The 19,311-nt window shown below is 41.9% G+C and overlaps 2 protein-coding genes across 2 annotated transcripts in view; both read left to right on the top strand.

Annotated features, from left to right (window-relative positions):
• Positions 1–4,743, top strand: part of grid2 (glutamate receptor, ionotropic, delta 2) — a 460,903-nt gene extending 456,160 nt beyond the window's left edge. Inside the window, exon 16 of the mRNA XM_046034186.1 lies at positions 3,970–4,743. Coding sequence (XP_045890142.1) covers positions 3,970–4,428 — 459 coding nt within the window. The 3' untranslated portion in view covers positions 4,429–4,743. The remainder of the gene's footprint in view (positions 1–3,969) is intronic.
• A 6,353-nt stretch (positions 4,744–11,096) lies between these two features.
• Positions 11,097–12,723, top strand: atoh1a (atonal bHLH transcription factor 1a). The gene is made up of 2 exons (XM_046034677.1): positions 11,097–11,494; positions 11,794–12,723. Exons 1-2 carry the CDS (start codon positions 11,239–11,241, stop codon positions 12,618–12,620), a joined length of 1,083 nt encoding a protein of 360 aa, XP_045890633.1. The 5' UTR covers positions 11,097–11,238; the 3' UTR covers positions 12,621–12,723.
• The last annotated feature ends 6,588 nt before the right edge of the window (positions 12,724–19,311 follow it).

Genomic DNA, 19,311 nt, shown 5'->3' with positions numbered 1-19,311 from the left:
TTATGTAACTGTGTATTACCAGTCTACCTGCAAATCATCCCTGTTCTGTTGGGATCTTTGAGAGTTAAATAAATAATGACTATAGTGCCCAACAGTTCTTATATCCTGAATATATTCCATTTGGTTACACACTAACATGCATTTTACCTACATTTTTGGAAATTAATCATCTTCCTCTATAGTGCTTCTATTTACTGGGCTCAGTGCCTGGGTATGTTTGTAATGACAGAATCTGATCAAGGTGCCTCTACGACTGCTTGAGACGCTAGTCTTAATTTTGACAAGCTATTTCCAGATGAGTGTCTGAGGCCCATTTCATTCACAACAGGGCGGCTGTATTGCTTTACCCTTTTTGGCCTATATATATATGTTCTACCGGAGGTTTGTATGAAAGAGTTCTGTCATTGGAATAAACCGCATCGCCAGAAGTTCAAAACTGACAGTAATTGTAATGCTGCATATTGACAAAATAGAAAGGATTGTCATTGTCAGAACTCTTCCATAATGGTAACATCTGTGGTTTTGACCATGTTTGATATTTCATATAATCCGTGTAGATTTAGCATGGGAAGAGCAGGCACTTCCTCGTGTATCATCTTCTTTGGTACACCTAAAACAGTTGACCTCATTCTTTTGAAGTTTGTGCTTTGGATGGGAATTGCCAGTCTACTCATTCTAACTCTATACACTGATCTGTGTCTCTGTGGCTCAAAGCTCTCATATTGCCTTTTTGTTTTGTTTTTGTAGATAAGTACTCTGTGTTGAGGGGTGTAGCGGGCGAGGGGGAGAGAGAGGGAGAGAGCAAAACAAAATGCCATTTAAACATCTCCCCTTTCCAGGTATATAACGACTGTGTGAATGTCTCTCTGAGGACACAACACAGAACGACCTGCTTAACTGTGTGTGCTGACTGACTGCCGTGTCTTTCTTCTCGCTCACCCCCCACCCGTCTGTCTCTCCAATTGACTTCTCTTTCTCCTCCACTATTCCATCCTTCCATCTGCCTGATCTCGTCTGTCACTCATCCCTTCTCTGTCTCCGCCCGTGTGCCGTTTGTCTGCCTTTGTGTCTGTTTGGCTTCTTTGTTTTTTGGGGGCTTTAAACTCCCCACTCAACTTGCATGCACACAAACACACAAACACATATATATGAATTACTCCGCATCACTCTCCCATCACCCTCTCTCTCTGTCTCTCTCCTCCTGTCCCTTTTGCTCACACACACACACCCGCATGCACGTCACACACTCACACCAGACGCAGGCAGATGGCCCGTCTGCCAGGCAAGCTGCCGATCCTTGCCCTCACGGCCCCAACGAGCACCCTCTTGCCCTGGGTGGTCAGACCCAGAACCAGACCCCCAACACCGCCAACACCACTGTTCCCACCGCCACCCACTACCAGCCCCCAGCATGCTGCGACATTCCCTGCGCCCTGATTGTGCAGCATTCCTACGAACCCTCCAACCCCTCCGAGCTCACCCCCAAAATGAGAATGACCACCTTCACCACCTCACCTCCCACCCCAAGGTTATACATACATTAAAGGATAAAAATAAAAAATTGGTTAGTAATGCTTGAAGACAGATGCTATTTGAAATGCTGTAATATATGAATGGTAATGATGGACATTACGGAGCAGGAACTTTAGTGCTCACAGCAAAGCCATACAAAGCTGTACCTCTTTCAAAAATGTTTATACACCTGGCATGTTGCCAGTTGACTATGTGTGCAATGATGCCTTTCTGCCGTTAGAGGGTGCCGTATCTCTATCTAGAGGCAAATGGAGCATCATCTTTGACCAGACAGTCAAAGTTGCATGCTCTGTGAAGTTATATATGCAGGTAAAATCCTGCAGTGAAGTATTTATATTATGTAACATAGAGATTTTTGTAAGACCTCACATTATAAAATGAAACCAGAAAACAGTTTCTTCTATAACTTGGCTTTGTTCCACAAAATAATTTAGAGATATATGTTGAAATACATTTCAGACCTTTAGATTTACTATTTTATTGATGTCAGTGTAGCTTATGATCATTTGGGTGGTTCAGTGTTGACTTCTCTTCTGTAATGCAGTTGCAGTGGGCATTATAATGGAGGAAAACATTACACCTCCCTTCACAGAAATATAAGTGCACTAAGGTCCACCGTTTTCCACAAAATCCTTCCACTTTTCCTTGCCTCGGTCCCTTCCGATCACTCCTCGTAGTTACCCATTAGTCTCCTTTCACAGGCTGCAGACTGACCATTTGTGATTCACTCTTCTCTTTCACTTCCCGTCATTTCTGTGGTACCAACTCTACCCTTTCGATATCCCCTTCTTCAAACATTTAGTGTGTGTATGATAGTGTCACGACAAACGTTAGCTCCCCCTCGTCCTCTCCTTCCTCCCACTGTCCCCTCCTTAGATGGCAACCAGGGGGCACCACTGTTGGTCCCCTCTTCTGTGAGCTACATACAGTAGGTCCAGAGCCCCCTTCAGACCCCCCAGACCTGAAGGACACGGTCAGTAACTCTATCTTTACCCCCAATAATGTGACTCCCTTCCTCACAAAACCCTGTTTGACCTAACCCAAACAATATTCCCATGAAGTCCGAAACACCAAAATGAGACACCTAAAACTATGTGACACCCCACACTCACCCACCACTTACCTCTGGGAGCACATTGCCGTGTGTGTGGACAATGCAAACATTGAAAATAGTTTGGGAAATTCTCTCCAGCACGTTCTAATACCTTTCATATACACTTTCTCCCCTCTATATCCTCACTTCATTCATTGCAAGCTCCCTTGCACCACGGTCCACCTTCCCCTATTCAGTAAAAGCATGAAATACCTCTCACTGAGTGTTACCATCCTTTAGACTATGTGGATAAGCTATTTATATGTGAATATAGTCATTCTAAGTTTCCTTTAACTTATACTATAAGTTAAGTTAAAGCTTACGTCTGTATGTGCTTTATCTTTAGGTGGAATTGTTAAGCTTGTTAAGACTGTTAAACATTGTTTGATTGAAGTTGAATAATCTACATTATATAATGCGGTTGATAAATAAGCAGTAAGAGCGATTACTTGTATGTGGCCTGGAAAAAAATTCACTTGAAAATGAGATGTCAATCTCAATGTGAATTTTTGGCATGATGGCCAGAATGCAATACAGGTGACAAGAAGCAGGAAAAATACATAAGATAAATAAGGTATTGTTGAGCATTTGGACTGCCTTCTATAAAATAAGTTCTATTTGTATTGTTATATTATTTTGACAATAGACCCCTGCACCTTGGAATCGCAGAGCACACAGCATGACAGCGGTGTGTTTTCTGTGTGTATTCCAGATTACCTGCACTCCCTTAAAGACCTTGTAGAAGTGTGTGTATGTTTCTCTCCTTGATATCCTGACCACAGCTCAGTGTGCTTCTCTATCCTTCCCTCCATCTTTCCCCCTCCTCTTTTTGCTCTCCCTGCTTCCTGTCACACCCATATTCCCCTGTGACCTTCAAACATTTATTTATCACTTTTATTTTGCGCCACTCTCATTCTCACGCATAACTACTGCAATTACCTCAACTTTAATCTCATTTTTAAATGTGCCAAAAACTTTTGGTGTCTACATGCATGCCTTCATTTCATTATCTGCATTGTCCAACACCCTTGTCCTGCTTTCACTATTATTCTTACTATGCATTGATACTGGTCGGATTGATGACATCCCTGTTGCTGAATACAAATACACCCCATCCTTGTCCACTTCCTCTTTTTCAAAATATATCCTCTCTGCACGTACTCTCCTGTTTCCTTCGCTGTTCTCTCCATTTCCTTACTCCTCTATTTGCACTACCCTCACTCCTTTTCCTTTACCTCCTTTCTCTCCTTTCATTCCTTTATCCAACTTAACCTCTCTTCCCTTGTACCATTTACCATCACCGCTTCCTCTTCTCCATCCTACTTCTCCCTCCCCGCCTGCAGGACGATAAGGAGATCGACCTGGAGCACCTACACCGCCGGGTTAACAGCTTGTGCACCGAGGATGAAAGCCCCCACAAGCAGTTCTCCACCTCTTCCGTCGATTTAACACCCCTTGACATGGATGCACTGCCTGCCGCTCGCCAGGCACTCGAGCAGATCAGTGATTTCCGCAACACCCACATCACCACCACCACCTTCATCCCTGAGCAGATCCAGACCCTCAGCCGCAGCCTCTCTGCCAAAGCCGCTGCTGGATTTTCCTCTGGTTTTGGTGGCGGTGGCGGGGGCGTCCTCCAGGACCACCGGACTGGCGGGGTCGGCCCTTTCAGGCAGAGGGCCCCCAACGGTGGCTTCTTCCGCAGCCCCATTAAAACAATGTCGTCCATCCCCTACCAGCCCACAGGTCCAGGACCCAACTTTGGATATGGCAATGATCCAGACAGGGGCACCTCTATATGAGGAGTTGCTCAGGATAAAGTTGGTTCAGGAGGAAGAGGAGGAGGAGCAGAGGGAGCAGGCAAGGTGAATAGGGTCACTCATGGAATGGTACAACAAATACATTATGGCTAAGCTAAACAGTCAGAAGATAGCGATCTGTGTACATAGGAATCTTTGTGTTTTCAGTTTCTGCTTGGGTGTTTTCAGGGGTGTCCATTTTGTATGTGGAGAAGATGAAGGAGGTGGAGGTCTGTTGGGGCATTCCTTATCCTCCTGCAAACCATGCGGGTGAGGTGTGAAAAAGAAAGGGGGCGGGTGGGGCTTGAATCTTTGCTTTAGTGTTGTTGTTCTTGTGATTGTTTGGGGGATTATTTTGGGGGGTATGTGTGAAAGGGGAACTTTTTTTATTGTTTCTGTTTTATGACATGAGGACTGCCTCATGTAATGGAGTTCTGCTGAAATGACCTGACTATTATTATCTAAACTCCAAGGGTTTAGTTTATACTACTCCAACCACAGGAAACACTTCTATATTCATGTGAGCTCTAGGGCTGCCATTGGTGGATGACTAGTGGCGTCATTAAACAACCCCAAGGGGCTCACACTACTAAGCAATTATGGGGAAGTTATTTTATGAAGGCATATATAACAATAGTTTTGTCTGTAGCCCTTGGAATACATACAGCAGCCCCTTGTAGTTTTTTGCGAAGGCCCCGTCTCAGTGAATATTGGATGATTTCACTTCTCCAGTTTTTATCTGCCTTTTCACTATGGGGGAGTCCAAACTGAGTTTTCTCTTCTCTGGTGTTGTTTCACCAATACCTGGTGTTCTAAATGTGAAATCATCTCCAAGATGGTGTCCACACGGTGGCCTGACTAGACGTAAGACTTTACAGCTGAACACATGCTGACACCATCATGGTGCATCGGTCGGGAAACTGCTGAAATGCCATGACAGTGCAACAATATGACACTGTACAATCACCAGTTTGGTGTGTCGATCTTAAACTACTTCTGCCATTTTGGTGCATCAGCCTGAAACTGTTTTCACCATTTTGATGCACATTAAAGACTCTTTGTCAATCCCACTGCACTGTACCAGTGCCCACAGACCTGTAAGTGATTGTATGTAGATCTGACCTTTTCTTTTCTCACCTGTACTGTGCTATCTGCTTTTCAAGTCAAGGTGAGATCCTCTAATCAGACTCTCAGAGGGATAGTAAAAAGGGATGGTACAAAAAACAACTAAAAGAGAAAAAAACATAAAAGACAAGCCGAAAGACTTCAAAAAGCTTATGCTTATTATATGTCTTTTATTAAATTTTGTTTTTGAAAAAAAAAAATAGATTTTAATGCGTGGAATGTGTTTTGGTCAGGAAGTACAAAAAATAACATTGTTCTGAGCTGTCTACTTGTTTTTTCTCTCAGCAAACTTTGAAATACTGCTAAATGAGTGCTGTAGTCTCTGGTTTTGCATCATTAAGTCATTCAAACTTTTGCTTTTTTATTTTTCTTTGTTTTGCTTAATTTTAGTGCTGCCATGACCCGGGTGTTTAGAAGGTCATTCTGTAAGGTGTCATGTCCGAGTTCATTAATCACTTCTTATCAGGTTCAAGTGGTGAAATGGAGTTTATTTTGTGTTGAGGAGAAGCCATTGCAACAGCATCTTCAATACAGGCCTTATATGTCAACTAGCTAGCTGTACCCTCCCAACTTGCAGTCAAATCCAAAATATCACCTTGTACTGGATACATTTTAGCGCAGCAAATCAGTGGTTTTGCTTTAGGGTCATTGGAACGTCATGAAGAGTCAACAGCCATTGGGTCCCAATGGCTGCCTCTTGTGAGAGATGAGTCTGAAATATACTTCTATTTCATATACGTAATGTTAAGGGTACTGTTTATATAACTTGTTTTTTTTAAAGTGCCAATTAATTAAAGTGAGACCATTAAGGTGCATTTTGGGGTGGTGAAGGGGAACGGTAAGAGCATTAAAGGAATATTTTGTGGATTAGGGGGTGGGGTGGTAAAATGGAACCAAATCTTTTTCACTAACACTGTATTAATAATTGATAATGTTAGTTGTTTAGAACAAGTTTTCAGTTTGTTATCTTTAAGAACTAAAACTGCAAAATGTTGTGCGTAGAAAACTCAGTCAAGCCACAGTGTTTTGAAGCAAGCATTCTTAGGCATTCTTTTCTTATATTAGGCTACAGTATGGCTATTGAATGACAAATAGGACACAGACATTTAAAAGGTTTTATTTAGTATAAATGAAAGACATTATAAAAAATGTATATTTTACATGTTGATGCTATTTTTGTTTAACAAAAAGAAAAGAGTATATCATGATGAGCTTTCGTGTTGAGTTTAGCAGGCACATTGCTGCATTTGGGTTTTCCCTTGTTCTGCCCATGGTCAACATAAACACATGAACACAAACTCTGCTTTTCTCATGTCATCCTGAGTTCATTTTATTATTTGCTGGCTAAATAACAAAAAGTGGCAAGTTGATTAAAAAGAAAGCATGCTCAAACTTGCTCTTGCGCTATATGTTAACATTTTTAATTTCATACATAGAACTACAGGATTTACTTGATAATTTTCAAAAATTTATGATGTACAGTATTTAATATAGGCCTATTTTGTTGTATGTGTTGCATATTATTCAAAAACTGAACAAACTGGGGCCTCTGTTACAAGTGGCAAAGCTTTCTGTGTATAATTTGTCTAATAAACAGGTTTTCTACAGTGGAATGGTATTTGTTGTTTTTGCTTATCTAGACAGACATATGTGAAAGGTGGTGCATTTCAGAAACATAATGTACATCTTATTTAGCAACAAATCGTGAATAATTACTTCATGATTCTGTGTAATCTAGGGTCTCAACCCTCAAAACACAGCATTGACATCTGTAAATTCCCTGAAACTCAGCACCTTACCTAATGACCAACTTTTCATACTAAAAGCACCTTCCACATAACAAGTGTCACAGCTGATTTCTTTTGGTGAACAGAGGCACAACAACCACAAAGGAATACTGTGAAAATCCCCAGTGGATCTTCCTTTTCTAGACAGAATGGCAAAGATTCTCCTCTCCACAGCGTTTTTGTTTTTAGTGTATGCGGCTTATCTTCTCTACTAGAAGAAATGGTTTCTAATTCTACACAAGTCACATCTTACTGGTAAGTTGACCTAGAATCCTGGTAAGTAGTCAGTCATGCTTTCTTCAAGACAGACACTCAAACTGCAGGGTTTTAGTAGCCTATAGATTCTCTCCCTCAATCTCTTTTCTTTTATTGTCATTATTGTATCAACAAATATCATGTGGCAAGAAAGGACATCTCATTTGTTTATGTGAAGTCAGCAGAATCCAGAATGATGACACATTAAACAAAAAATCAAGTGTCAAGACTAACCTGGGGGGGGGTTGATATCTTGCAGGTCAGTGTCATTTTGACCTTTTTAATTTTCAAAGAGCCAATTGATCCAGAACCAATAGTAAAATTGATTGCCACAAGCAGGGTGTAATTTAATAATGGATGAAAAGGGATTTCCTGTAGCTGAGAATTATTAAACCTAATGGGTTTAAGGCAGGAACACCGTGTGAAAGTTAGGGAGGAAATGCAAATGCCAACCATAACATTTTTAAATGGGTTTGTATGATGTGAGTTGATTGTATGTGTGGAATAGATTTTAAGATCAAGCCTGAGCTAAGCTTTTGTGTCTTTTACTTCAAATAGGTTCACTTCAACTTCAAAGGCTTGTATACTGCTGTTAACAGCTGGATAGGCACACTGCTGAGGACGACTGCTGTCAAGTTCAATGGAGCACTACATTGTAGTTCTCCATTTTAACCATAGAGTGGCACTATTTAGCTTTTCCAATTGTCACAATTGTCCCTGTGTCTTTTTCAGACTTTGATTCGGTTTGTGCTTCATAAGCAGGTATATTGCCAACATTATGATTAATTTATCAGATGTTGATGTGCGCTTTGGATTCTACTGGACACAACTGACCAAAACAAACTGCGCTTCAAACTACAGACATTTTCTTAGTCAGTCATAGGAGATATCAAAGTCAGCAACTCTTAAATCTTCAGTAACTGTAGCCTAACCCATTCATAATTTAACATAAGTAGCCTGCTACAAGTACAGAAGTAGCCTATTAAGAGCAAATAAATATCACAAAGATGTGTGGCAGTGGAGTAGCCTATAACTTAGAACATTAAATACCTATTGCTTATTTCTGCCACAATATTTACATTTATAGTTACTTTCCACCACTTTCTAAATTAAGCACTTCTTTAGGCTAATTCTGTGATCTTGATTTTGCCTGCTATTTGTATGGGAAAATCAAAAAGTTTGGAGACAATTAAAAGTTCCCTTGTCGCTAATTTTAGAGCTACATTTCTATTTTGGCACTTCGTCAAAAGAATATCATGGATTTAGTGAATTTAGGAGGGCTACAGTTAAGTTTTGAAATCCCTGTCCAGGTCCCCTCACTCCAGTCTCGTGCCCGTCGCGCCCCGGTCTCCCGGGAGATGGGAATGAGAAGCGGCAGCACGCAGACTCTTCTCGCGCACTGGAATGGGAGCCCCCCTTCTCTCCCTCGAGGAGCCCCCCAGGCGTGACCAATGGAACATAGAGTCTCCATTGTGGCCGCAGCACTTTAATAATCGCCAGCTACAATATCCAACCTGTCGGTAGCTTCAGGAGCCCGGCCCGGCCCGTTGGATGGGGGGCTTGTAGGTGGGAAGAGGGGGCGAACGGTCGGCGCCAGACCTCTACCCGCAAGACGTCCCCATGATGAATACATGAATAAAAAATAGAAAAGATTGATGTCGGTTTATCTCTGAAATTATGGGATTTCTTCCCACAAATTGTGTTTTCCCACAATTTCCAGCCCCTATAGTTTTAGGAGTCTCGTCTTCTCAGAGAGTTGACCCACACCCATTCTTCTTACCATTCTTAATAGCTAATTTTTATAGTTGATGGGTTCGCAGCTTACTGCTTAATAATCGAATTTTGTGATAAGGTCATTTAATGTTGCTGACAAAACTGGGACTGGGTAGGGGTAGACCTCATACATTTGGCTACTGTTACGGTCTGAGGCTATATTATCTTAAATCGCCGGTAGTAATTAAGTTAAATAGACACTTCCCACCCAGCAATTAGCCCATTGTCCATTTGCCAGGTTAGGCCTAAGGTTTTTATCTCCTTAAGCATGGGTGCTTTGATCAGTAGAATACAGGTTCCCTAAATCAGTGGTTCTCAAACTTTTTCACATCAAGGACCCCTAAACTGACACAAATTAGAGCAGATTGATAAGATTCTGTCCCAGGGTAGCCCCTCTGATAGGATTTTTGCTTTTAAATGTTTTATTACAGAACGTGTATGAAACCCATGACCAAAACAATATATTCTGTCATTGTGTCACTTATGAATGGAATTACAGTGAAAATAAATTATTCCATTTCTGCTGGAGACCCCCTGCAGCCCTCCCGAGGACCCCTGGGAGTCCCCACCACTTGTACTAAATAGCTTGTCCAAAGGTGAGTGTTCACAGCTCTTCGTAAAACTCTATGAATTAATATATAGTAGCCTAAATTGTTACAGCTTAAGTAGGCCTACACATTGTGTTCTGTCTGCATGCGTGTTTGCATTTTTCTGCGTGTTTGCGTGTGTGTGCACTTTCTCCTCACTGCTTCCAGTTGCAACCGCGCACCGCATAGGCCTAGCTATAGCTCGTGTCAGTATTGAAACAGTGTTGAGCGCTGAGGCCCCTGCTCATGTTTCCGTTCCCTGTGAAGCCTTTTTTTTTTTTTACCGACAGGGCGTTCCGAAAGCTGGATCAAAAGGTTTTAGACCCGCTACAAAGGAAAAATGGAAACTGGAGATGATCTTAGAATGAATGAATTGACAATGAACGCGCGAGCTGCAAAGTTTTCTTTATTTTTTTTTCTCCTTTTTTGCCGTCCTTTCCCCCCAGCTGACTTCTGGTCAAGTTTTACTGAGCCCAAAGTTCGTTTTTTATCAGGCTCCCTCAACTTGGTTAATGGTCCTACAACGTAGCCCATTCACTGCATTTGTATCATTGCCAAAGGCTGAAATGCACATAGCCCACTTTGTTAATTGTTGTAAAAAAAAAAAGTGTTGTGCCTATAGGCCAGAGATAGAGCCCCATACTTTGAGTTGATTTGGGGAAAATATTTTGTTAAATTCTGTTCTTTTAGTAGTCTTGATAGATTTATGTGTGTTGGAACAAGTCTGTGTTGCCTTGAACTTTGGAGTTAGGGGGCTCTGGTGGAAAACGTTGAACTAACCAGGCTTCACTGTCCGTGGGATATAAACTTAAGTGCAGCCTTTACACCGATGATGACAGTTAGACAGTTGACGATGGCAAATTAACCCTTTTCAGTCTTTCCTTCCCCCTTCCTCTGTCGTGTCCACACTCCTTACCTAAAACCGCCACCTCCCCGTGCACGTGCGTCCTGTGGGAGGTTCCTCTTACCTCCCTTGCGTTAAACACTCCTTAAATTGTAACGTTATCATAAACAGTCCGGCTTCGGGGGTCCATAATCTCCTCTCTCGGGCTTTACCGAGACTTCTCATTGGACGTCAACACGCGACCAACGCGAGGAGGGGGGCTCCCGGACGCGTGCCGCTTTTTAAATCGACGCCGCTCCTTGAGACACCAGAGAAGGAGTCCCGCACGCGACAGTCATATTCACACAGTGCGACAGCACCAGTGCTTGCCTCCAAATAACTTTCCCACTGATATTATTAGTCTGTTTTACTCTACTTAGATTTTGGGGTTCTTTTTGTAAACATGGATGTCCGATGTGTGGAAGATTGGAGCAAAGGCACGCGGGAGGTGTCAATCCTCGACTCACGGCAACAGAGCCCGAGAGGGGTGGACCAGCTCGAGGAGTCCCGCTACGATCCTGGGCTGACGCTCGTGGACGGCGGCAATGACCCACGCGCCTGGCTGGCTCTGGTGCAGCCTTCTGGCACCTGCGAGGCACACGCCACTACACCTGACTACCTGCGGCACTCGCCCTGCCCGAGCACCGGCTCCTACCAAGGTGAGAAACGCCGCTTATAAATTCCATTTTGGGACAGCCTTTCAAAGTAAAATCACCTACAATGCAACATCACATGCAACAGGCAACTGGGATTTGCAGTGGTCATTAAGGCCCTTTGCTTGCACTTAAGGTCTCAAAGAAGCACCAGGCTACATTTCTGCAAAGTTTATTTTGTGCAGTTAAAATATGTGCGCTTGATTAACGGCTAAAAACAGTCATAAGAATCTAGGCATTTACTACAGGTTGTTGTCAAACCAAACCATGTTCAGAAGGCTGAATTTTTTGTTTTCTTTTTTCAGAGAGTGGCTCCCCGGAGTCTTCGGGCCACCCCAGCCCTCCCTGCTACAGAAAAACTGCCAAGAGCCCCTCCTCTTCTTCGCTCAAAGTCAGGGACCTGTGCCGTCTTAAAGGCACGGTCACCGGGTGCGAGGAGGATACGTCCACGAGACAGAGAGCCCCTTCCAGCAAACCCGTCGGCGGGGTCCAGAAGCAGAGGCGCGTGGCCGCCAACGCGCGGGAGAGGAGGAGGATGCACGGACTTAACCACGCGTTTGACGAGCTGCGCAGCGTCATCCCGGCGTTTGACAACGACAAGAAGCTGTCCAAATATGAAACTTTACAGATGGCGCAGATTTACATCAACGCTCTGGCCGAGCTGCTCGAAGGCCCGGTCTCCTCCAGCGACAACCACGTCTCCAACAATAACAGCTCGCCAAAGTCCGGCATTACGCTTTCATCCGCCGTTAATTTTGACGGGGCGAAGGACAAGGCGTCCCCGTCCCCTACACCCGGGAGGACAGCGGCGGCGGTGCCCGTCTCAGGTGGCAGCTTACCTGCCCACATAGGCGGGATGCCTTTCCGCTCGTCCTTCGACGATAGTTCGTTTTCCGCCCTGGTTGAAGAAGCTATGCGTTCGCCCTCTCCTTCTTCATCCACTCGGGCTGGCAGTTCGCTCGCACTGGTCACAGGTGGCGGGAAGGAGTCTCCACGGAGCGACGGGGAGTTTTCCCCGCACTCCCATTTCAGTGACTCCGATGAAATAGCGATGGAGCTCCACTCAAGTGAAGAAGATGACCTCTCAGAACTCAAGCTACCCAGACACCGTCATCAAGCCGTTTCTTTCTGAGTGATTTAAAAATAACAGACTATATTAAAGATTCACTATAGCCTGCAACAAAATAATGTCCATAAACCGTGTCAATCATACGTTTATCTGTTAGTAACAAAACGCATTTTTAAGAGGATAGAAACGTTTCCTGCTTCAGAAAAGTCATGTTCAATTTTTAACAATAATTCTACTTTGTCAACTTGTTGCATAGTCTAAAGATGATTTTTTAAAAATGTGAGATAGGCCTAATTCGGTTCTGCCAATAGATGTATAGCCTAAAATTTCTGGTTTCCATGGAGACGTGGCTTGAAGACCCCTCTGCCATGTCGCATGCAGCACTGCCATGGGTATCTCCCACGTCACTCCAACCAAAAACCTGTCTTCCACAAAATCATAACTTTACGGATAATTTCTTATATTTGATAATGTAAAAATAAGTTTTGTAGCTATAATATGATTTTTGTTATTATGTTTTTATTTGTTAATTCGTATAATGTATTTTGTTTTGCAACTTCAAAAGTTCATGATGTGCACTTTAAAAATATACGAGCCAGAGGCTTGAGAAATGCGACTTTTGTTTTCAAACCATAAACAATATTGTTTTGCTTTGTTTGCTAGTGTAGTACTGCCAATTCCATGCAAATAGCCTATTTAATGTAGCCATCATTGCTGCCTTCTTTTGTATTTGCTTTTGTATCTTCAGATGAACTTGTGTGTCTTTTGCTTTCACTGGATGAGATTAATTGACATGTATTTATTGCTGAAATTTTTCATTTGATTTGCTTTTTATAACTCATAGTTAAATTTTTGCCATTTATTGTTATGTTCATTTGAATTTGGGAATAAAAAAAGCAAACGGAAATGTTTCTTTGTCTCTGTTGTTTCCATGCACCTTTCTTAGATAACTGCAATAACTCTCTAAAATGCATTTAGTTTGTATATTTCCATCTAAATCTTTCACCAATATTATTATTATTATTATAATAGCCTAATAGTAATAATAATAATAGAATGATTGTGATGGTTGGTATAAGAAGCCAAGTAGAACTATTAGAGCTTGTTACAACAACAGGCCCTAACCATACTATTATTATTATTATTATTACTGCTGCTACTGCTGCTGTTACTACTCCTACTACTATAATGCTTTTGATAATATATTAATAGAACATAAAGGTGATACAAATGTTTATTGCCTTTAGTTTAGAAATTGCATATAGCATTTAATGAAATTATTGGATTAATTTCCATCCACAGTAAACTAACAGTGCCTCTTAAGTGAGGTTTAGGGGATGCTAAAATTTAGGCTTACTGTTTGACTACCAAAGTAAAGTGAGGGAAATATCTGTACTTCAAACCACAAACAATGGGCATTTTCCATTAAGGTAAATTTACTTTCAACACTTGATCTCCTCTATTTAATTTATCGTAAACTAACAGCGACGTGAAACGTGTCCAACACGCGCTCGCTCGCCATATGCTGCATTTGTATCGCGCGCCTCCTGGCCTACTGTCCTGTGATTAAGTGTTTTAAACTTCACTGTTTGTGGCAACTTCGATGTAGAGAAACGCTGCATTAAATAATAGGCCTAACTCAATGTCGTTTTCTTGCAACAATATTCTCATCTATTCGATGAAAGTTTTTTTTATCTTGAACTGTTGCCATGTCGTCCATTTGGTGAATCCCGGATTTGGTAATAGGGAGTGTGCATTAATTTCAGGCTATTGTTGGCAGGCTCGTGGGCCGAGGTGTTGGATGGCCTCAATGAAGCACGCGCTGTCAGCTGGTGAGCGCTCGCGGGTCCCCATCGTGTCCCCGAGGACCTGACTCTAGAGAGAACACACTTTCTCAGCTAAAGAAAGACTTACACACACACGTCGGTACACCTCCTCCTCTCTACTTTTTTCTTTCTCCTTTCTTTCTCTTTCTCTTTCTCCATCAACTCAAACAAACACACGCACGTGCACGTGAACGCACGCACTACGCTCACACTGGCCCTGGCAACCTGTCCTGCTGCGTGACTCAAGCTGAAGTAGCTAGGTTTCTTTCTGTCTCTCTCTCTCTCTTTCCAACCTCTTTGCGGCTCATCTACAGTTTTTCAAAAGCCTGTAGGACAAAAGGGCGCGGTAAAAAAAAAAAAAAAAGGAAAAAAAAAAGAAGAAGAAGCAAAATAGCCTACTTGGAAATTATTTATGAACCTACCTGTTTGCTACCTGTCACTGCTCTGTCCCCCACCCACTGTTGTTAGCCAATCACAATCCGTGCCCCTTTGCTCGCCTCATGAAGGCAGGGAATAGGGAAATATAATGAGGATGCTGTGTTAAATTATTAACAGAATTTATGCAGGTTGAACGGTATCAGAGTATGATCAGACAGCCATCTGCAGCGAGTTCGTGTTGCGGTGAAATGGGATCAAGTTTCAGTAAACACTTAGAAGGCATATAGAAATATAACAGCAAAATTAGGCTACTGTCTATTGGGCAATAAAAAGCAAATCATCGCAATTCCGTAGCAGGTTTTTTAAAAATATATTAAATTTGTTGAGGCCACAATCAGTAGGCCTACTGAAATATTCTTTCATTCAAACGTCCCTTGATCTTCCTTCATAATAACCACAAACTAGATTGTAACCGATAAGCTGTGCATGTATTCTTCACAACAAAGATACAGATAAGGATTTTATAGACTTTTTATAGAACTTTTGTTTTTACTTTTAAGGCATTTGTGTGTGTTATGCAAATAGCCTAAGTTAACCATCAAATGTGGATAACGAGGAAATCCACAACCGAATAAGATGCTTTGAGATAAGTTTGCATAACATTTGCGTTTAAATGGTGCACAGCTTTTAATCTTCAGTGTATCTTCATAGATCAATAGAGCTGTTTAATGTGAGAACTTCAGTAGACGGTAGGTTGTCTCACTTTGCATTTTAGAGGGATAATTCGGGTCTTCAAATGAGATACATTAATTTTGCTTTTTCTGAAATAGGGTGCATGTATTTGATCTATAAGATGGTGGGATAATGATAACTAAAAGGCTTTATTTTTTTTAAGCAATGGTGATACGTATATAAAGTTGGAGGTAAAAACAGCCGATCGTCAACAGGTGGGATGCTGGTCAGGTTGAGGTTTCGCATACATTAATTATTTATGGGATGTTCGTTATGAAAAATAACAGAGTGGTGGAGTTCGGGAGAACCTGAGACGCACTGACGCGTGCGGGTGGTGTTGTGAAGAAAAGATTCACATTTTGCGCACTGCCTTCACTCTCACAGTTGTTTCCTTGTTGTCTTTTGGCAATCCTTTTGCTTGTTTTAAGGAAATTTGTTAAATCGATATAATGAAATAATCGACCTTTACCTGTCTGCATGTTCCAGCTTGTGCTTTTCTTTCATTTAACACATCATCACATAAGGATACATTTTCTTATCCCTCACATGCCATGATGTCATAACAAAACAAGAGACAAACTCAGAAGCTATCAAGTGGTAGGAGAAGTATCAAAAGGAATTCCTCTTTAACTCTCTGTAAGGTTTAAGTGCATCAAGCACAATTATAAAGTAAATACAAATGTGTAACCATGAACTACTGACACCATGCAAAGAATACAATTCAAAATCAGTAGGCAGTACTAGAAAAACTAAAATAACATTATCATTCATTATGGTAGATTAGAAAAAAACTGAACAGAAAGTTCAAAGTGAAGTCAGGAGGCGATCTTAAGTCAAGAGATGCGTTTGACATTTTAAGCCTCTGCAGTCATTCCCGGTCCAGCAAATATATTCAGAAAGTGTGCATTCCGCTGCTTCCTTTTTTAATGAAAAGAAAGGCGCTTGCATTTTGTATGAGATATGGGGAGCCGAGCTGTGTGCTGTCCAAAAAAGCCACAGGTCTCTCTGGGGACCCAGAACAAAAGGCAGAACTGGGCCATAGTCTCCATCTGCTGTCCCAGAGAGAGAGAGAGCGGGAGAGGGTGGCGAGTGAGGACACCATGGGCAGATAGAGACAGAATAATGAGTGAGAGGGAGGGGAGAAGAGAGAGTGGAGGCAACGGCAACGGGGGACATGATGGGTGTAAGAGTAAGCGACAGACAGACAGATAAAGCCTTACAGCTTGATAACTTGAGTATGTTCAGATCAGTGTACATGGTTCATTTAAATTCAGATAACTATAATGTGCTCTTCAGGTTGACAGTTTCAGTAAGTACCCCTTTGTTTTATCTTTCCCTTAAATGACTCTAAAAAACTTAGCCTCTCATTAGCCTCCACAGCTCTGCATTATATTTACTGTAGCGTAAAGTGATCACACAAACACACACAGTGCAGCTGTGATGCAATGAGCACCTGTTGCACTGCATGCTCCAACTCAGCGATGCTATAAATTGTTAATGAGTTTCCTTGGTAGTGCACTGTGGCACGCAGTCTAGGGAATTGTAGCAAAGTGTGTAATGTTGAAATTACTGGGGAAATGGGAGCCAGATCATACAGATAGTGAAAGCAAAATGGACACTGGATTCTGATGAGCACAGGTCTCCATGTCTGTAACAGAGGAACTTGCCAAATGTCATTTGACAATAATGTGTACAAATGAATATTTAGCCTGTAAAATCATCAAGCCTTAAGAATGTCAGCTTATTAATAGGTGTATTTGGTAATCAAAATTATTATATATAAAATGTGTTTGAGTAACCAATATTTAACTTGATTTTAAATTGTATTGTCCTGTAAAATACACTTGGTTTGCAGATAGGGTTTACAGTAAAACGCACGTGTTTTCGTGTGCAAATCAAGCAGTCTCATTACAGCAGGAATGAGCCTTTAGTTCTGTTCCTCTTCACTTTATCTGCTCTAAAGCAGCACCCTGAGGCGATCAGCTCAAACTGGTCAGTTTAGCTGAGGAGGTGATCAGGACACATGTGAGTCAGACATTAAAGCAGTTCCCAGCTCAAATCATGCAATATCTGCAATAATTCATCAGTCCATTTACTGTTTAACTTTAACACAAGTTCTTATATTTAAAAAAAGTAATATAATGATTAAATCATTCTACTGTACGTTTTGTAAAAGTTAATTTTCAGTTTACATCTACTTACTGCTGTTTACCAATTTATATCTATTATTAGAGTTGTCAGATATGTTCGCATGTTCAATTCAACACAAAGATTCTTTGCTGTCACACAAAGGGACTGTATGAAAGTGGATACATGTTTAGTTAAACTGGATAAAATATCTGCTTATTTACTGCAGAAGTGACTATGGCTGATCATAATGACATCAACTTAATCCAAAAGATAAGTACATCAAACTTTGAACTGCTTAAGTTGGTTACCAAATGACTGAATGAATTCAAAATTTGTGACAATTACAGAGACAAAATTTTTGCGAAACTTGCGACCCCCCCTTATTCTGAGAGGGTCCCAAAGCTGAGGGCTTTACATCTTCTAAAGAAGAGGTGTTAAACTATTTTGACAAAATACATCCTGTGGTTTGAATGATGACAAGCAGCCCCTCCCTTAAAGCACGTGCACCTGCACATACACACGCTGAAACTGTTGCACACGCAGTGCATACACACTGTCACATGGAAGAAGATCATTTCTGTCTGTGGTTCCCTCCATGAAAGACGTCTATGGGTGAAGCGGGGTCTCCCAGGGCTTTGTTCTGGGCAGGGCTCAGCTCTTTGTGCCTGCCACCTTCAAAGCAAATGTACATGAACACGAACATGAGGCTTCTTGGGTAACCAGCCCATTGAAGAGCAGCACAATGGTGCTAGCAATTATCCACAGTTCTCAATGCTCCTGCGGAATCAGTTACAAGGCTTTTCTGTGTTTGTGTGTGGATTTGCATGTTTGAAGTTCCAAATAATTGATGTGTGTGCAGAGATCTTTCCGTGCAGGTTATTCTATGTAAATCTGTGTGTGCATTTTGTTTTGTTTGTGTGCGCGTGTGTGTCACATGTATCATCTTATAAATAACTTCCTAAAACTTATCTTCACATCTTTTTGTGATGTTTTGTAAACCTTGTGTTATATCTTCTCTCCTCTTGCTGTGGCTTTAATTTGGTAATAAAAATGCAATGCAAACACTATAATTGCAATGGGTGTGTGTGTGCGTGTGCACCTCTTGTGTGTCCGTGTGAGTGTGTGTATTGTTATACTTCCCAATAGGGAACACCTCAACTGCAAGGCTATTTACTCCCTTTGACACCGTGTGACTTCCAGCAGGGTCGTGTTACCGAGAGCGTGCAGCCAGCCCTCCTCAGCTGTGGATGGGACCGTCTCTCCGACTGATTCTGCACACATGATAAGAAACCTCTGGAAGCTTCGGACAGGATTTGTCCCGAGGCGCTTTTCCATCTTTTTCGCACCTTGGAACATGAGAGGTGTGTGAGGGGGCAAGAGTGCAGGGAGGAAGGCTGTTCTTATAAGTGTGTACATGCATGTATGTCCTCAAATACACGTGAGCATTTGTTAGTGTTTCTCCACCACCTACACACCCACCCAACCACTTGACACCGGTCATTTTCACCACATGTCACCTTCACTGGCTATCTGCCAGATTCACGTGTACTGTGTGAACATATGTACGTACAAGAACATGCGCTGTATGTCACCGTCACTTTGATGAGTAACCAGTGTCCGGTCCATCAGCTTAACCAGGTGACCCAACTCAATTTCAGTATCATATCAGGTACATGCACACAAAGGTT

Source organism: Micropterus dolomieu, linkage group LG21 (genome assembly GCF_021292245.1).
Source record: "Micropterus dolomieu isolate WLL.071019.BEF.003 ecotype Adirondacks linkage group LG21, ASM2129224v1, whole genome shotgun sequence".
NCBI classification, from domain to species: Eukaryota; Metazoa; Chordata; class Actinopteri; order Centrarchiformes; family Centrarchidae; genus Micropterus; species Micropterus dolomieu.
The sequence above is the reverse complement of the archived record's forward strand: the minus strand, read 5'-3'. Positions and strand labels throughout refer to the sequence as shown.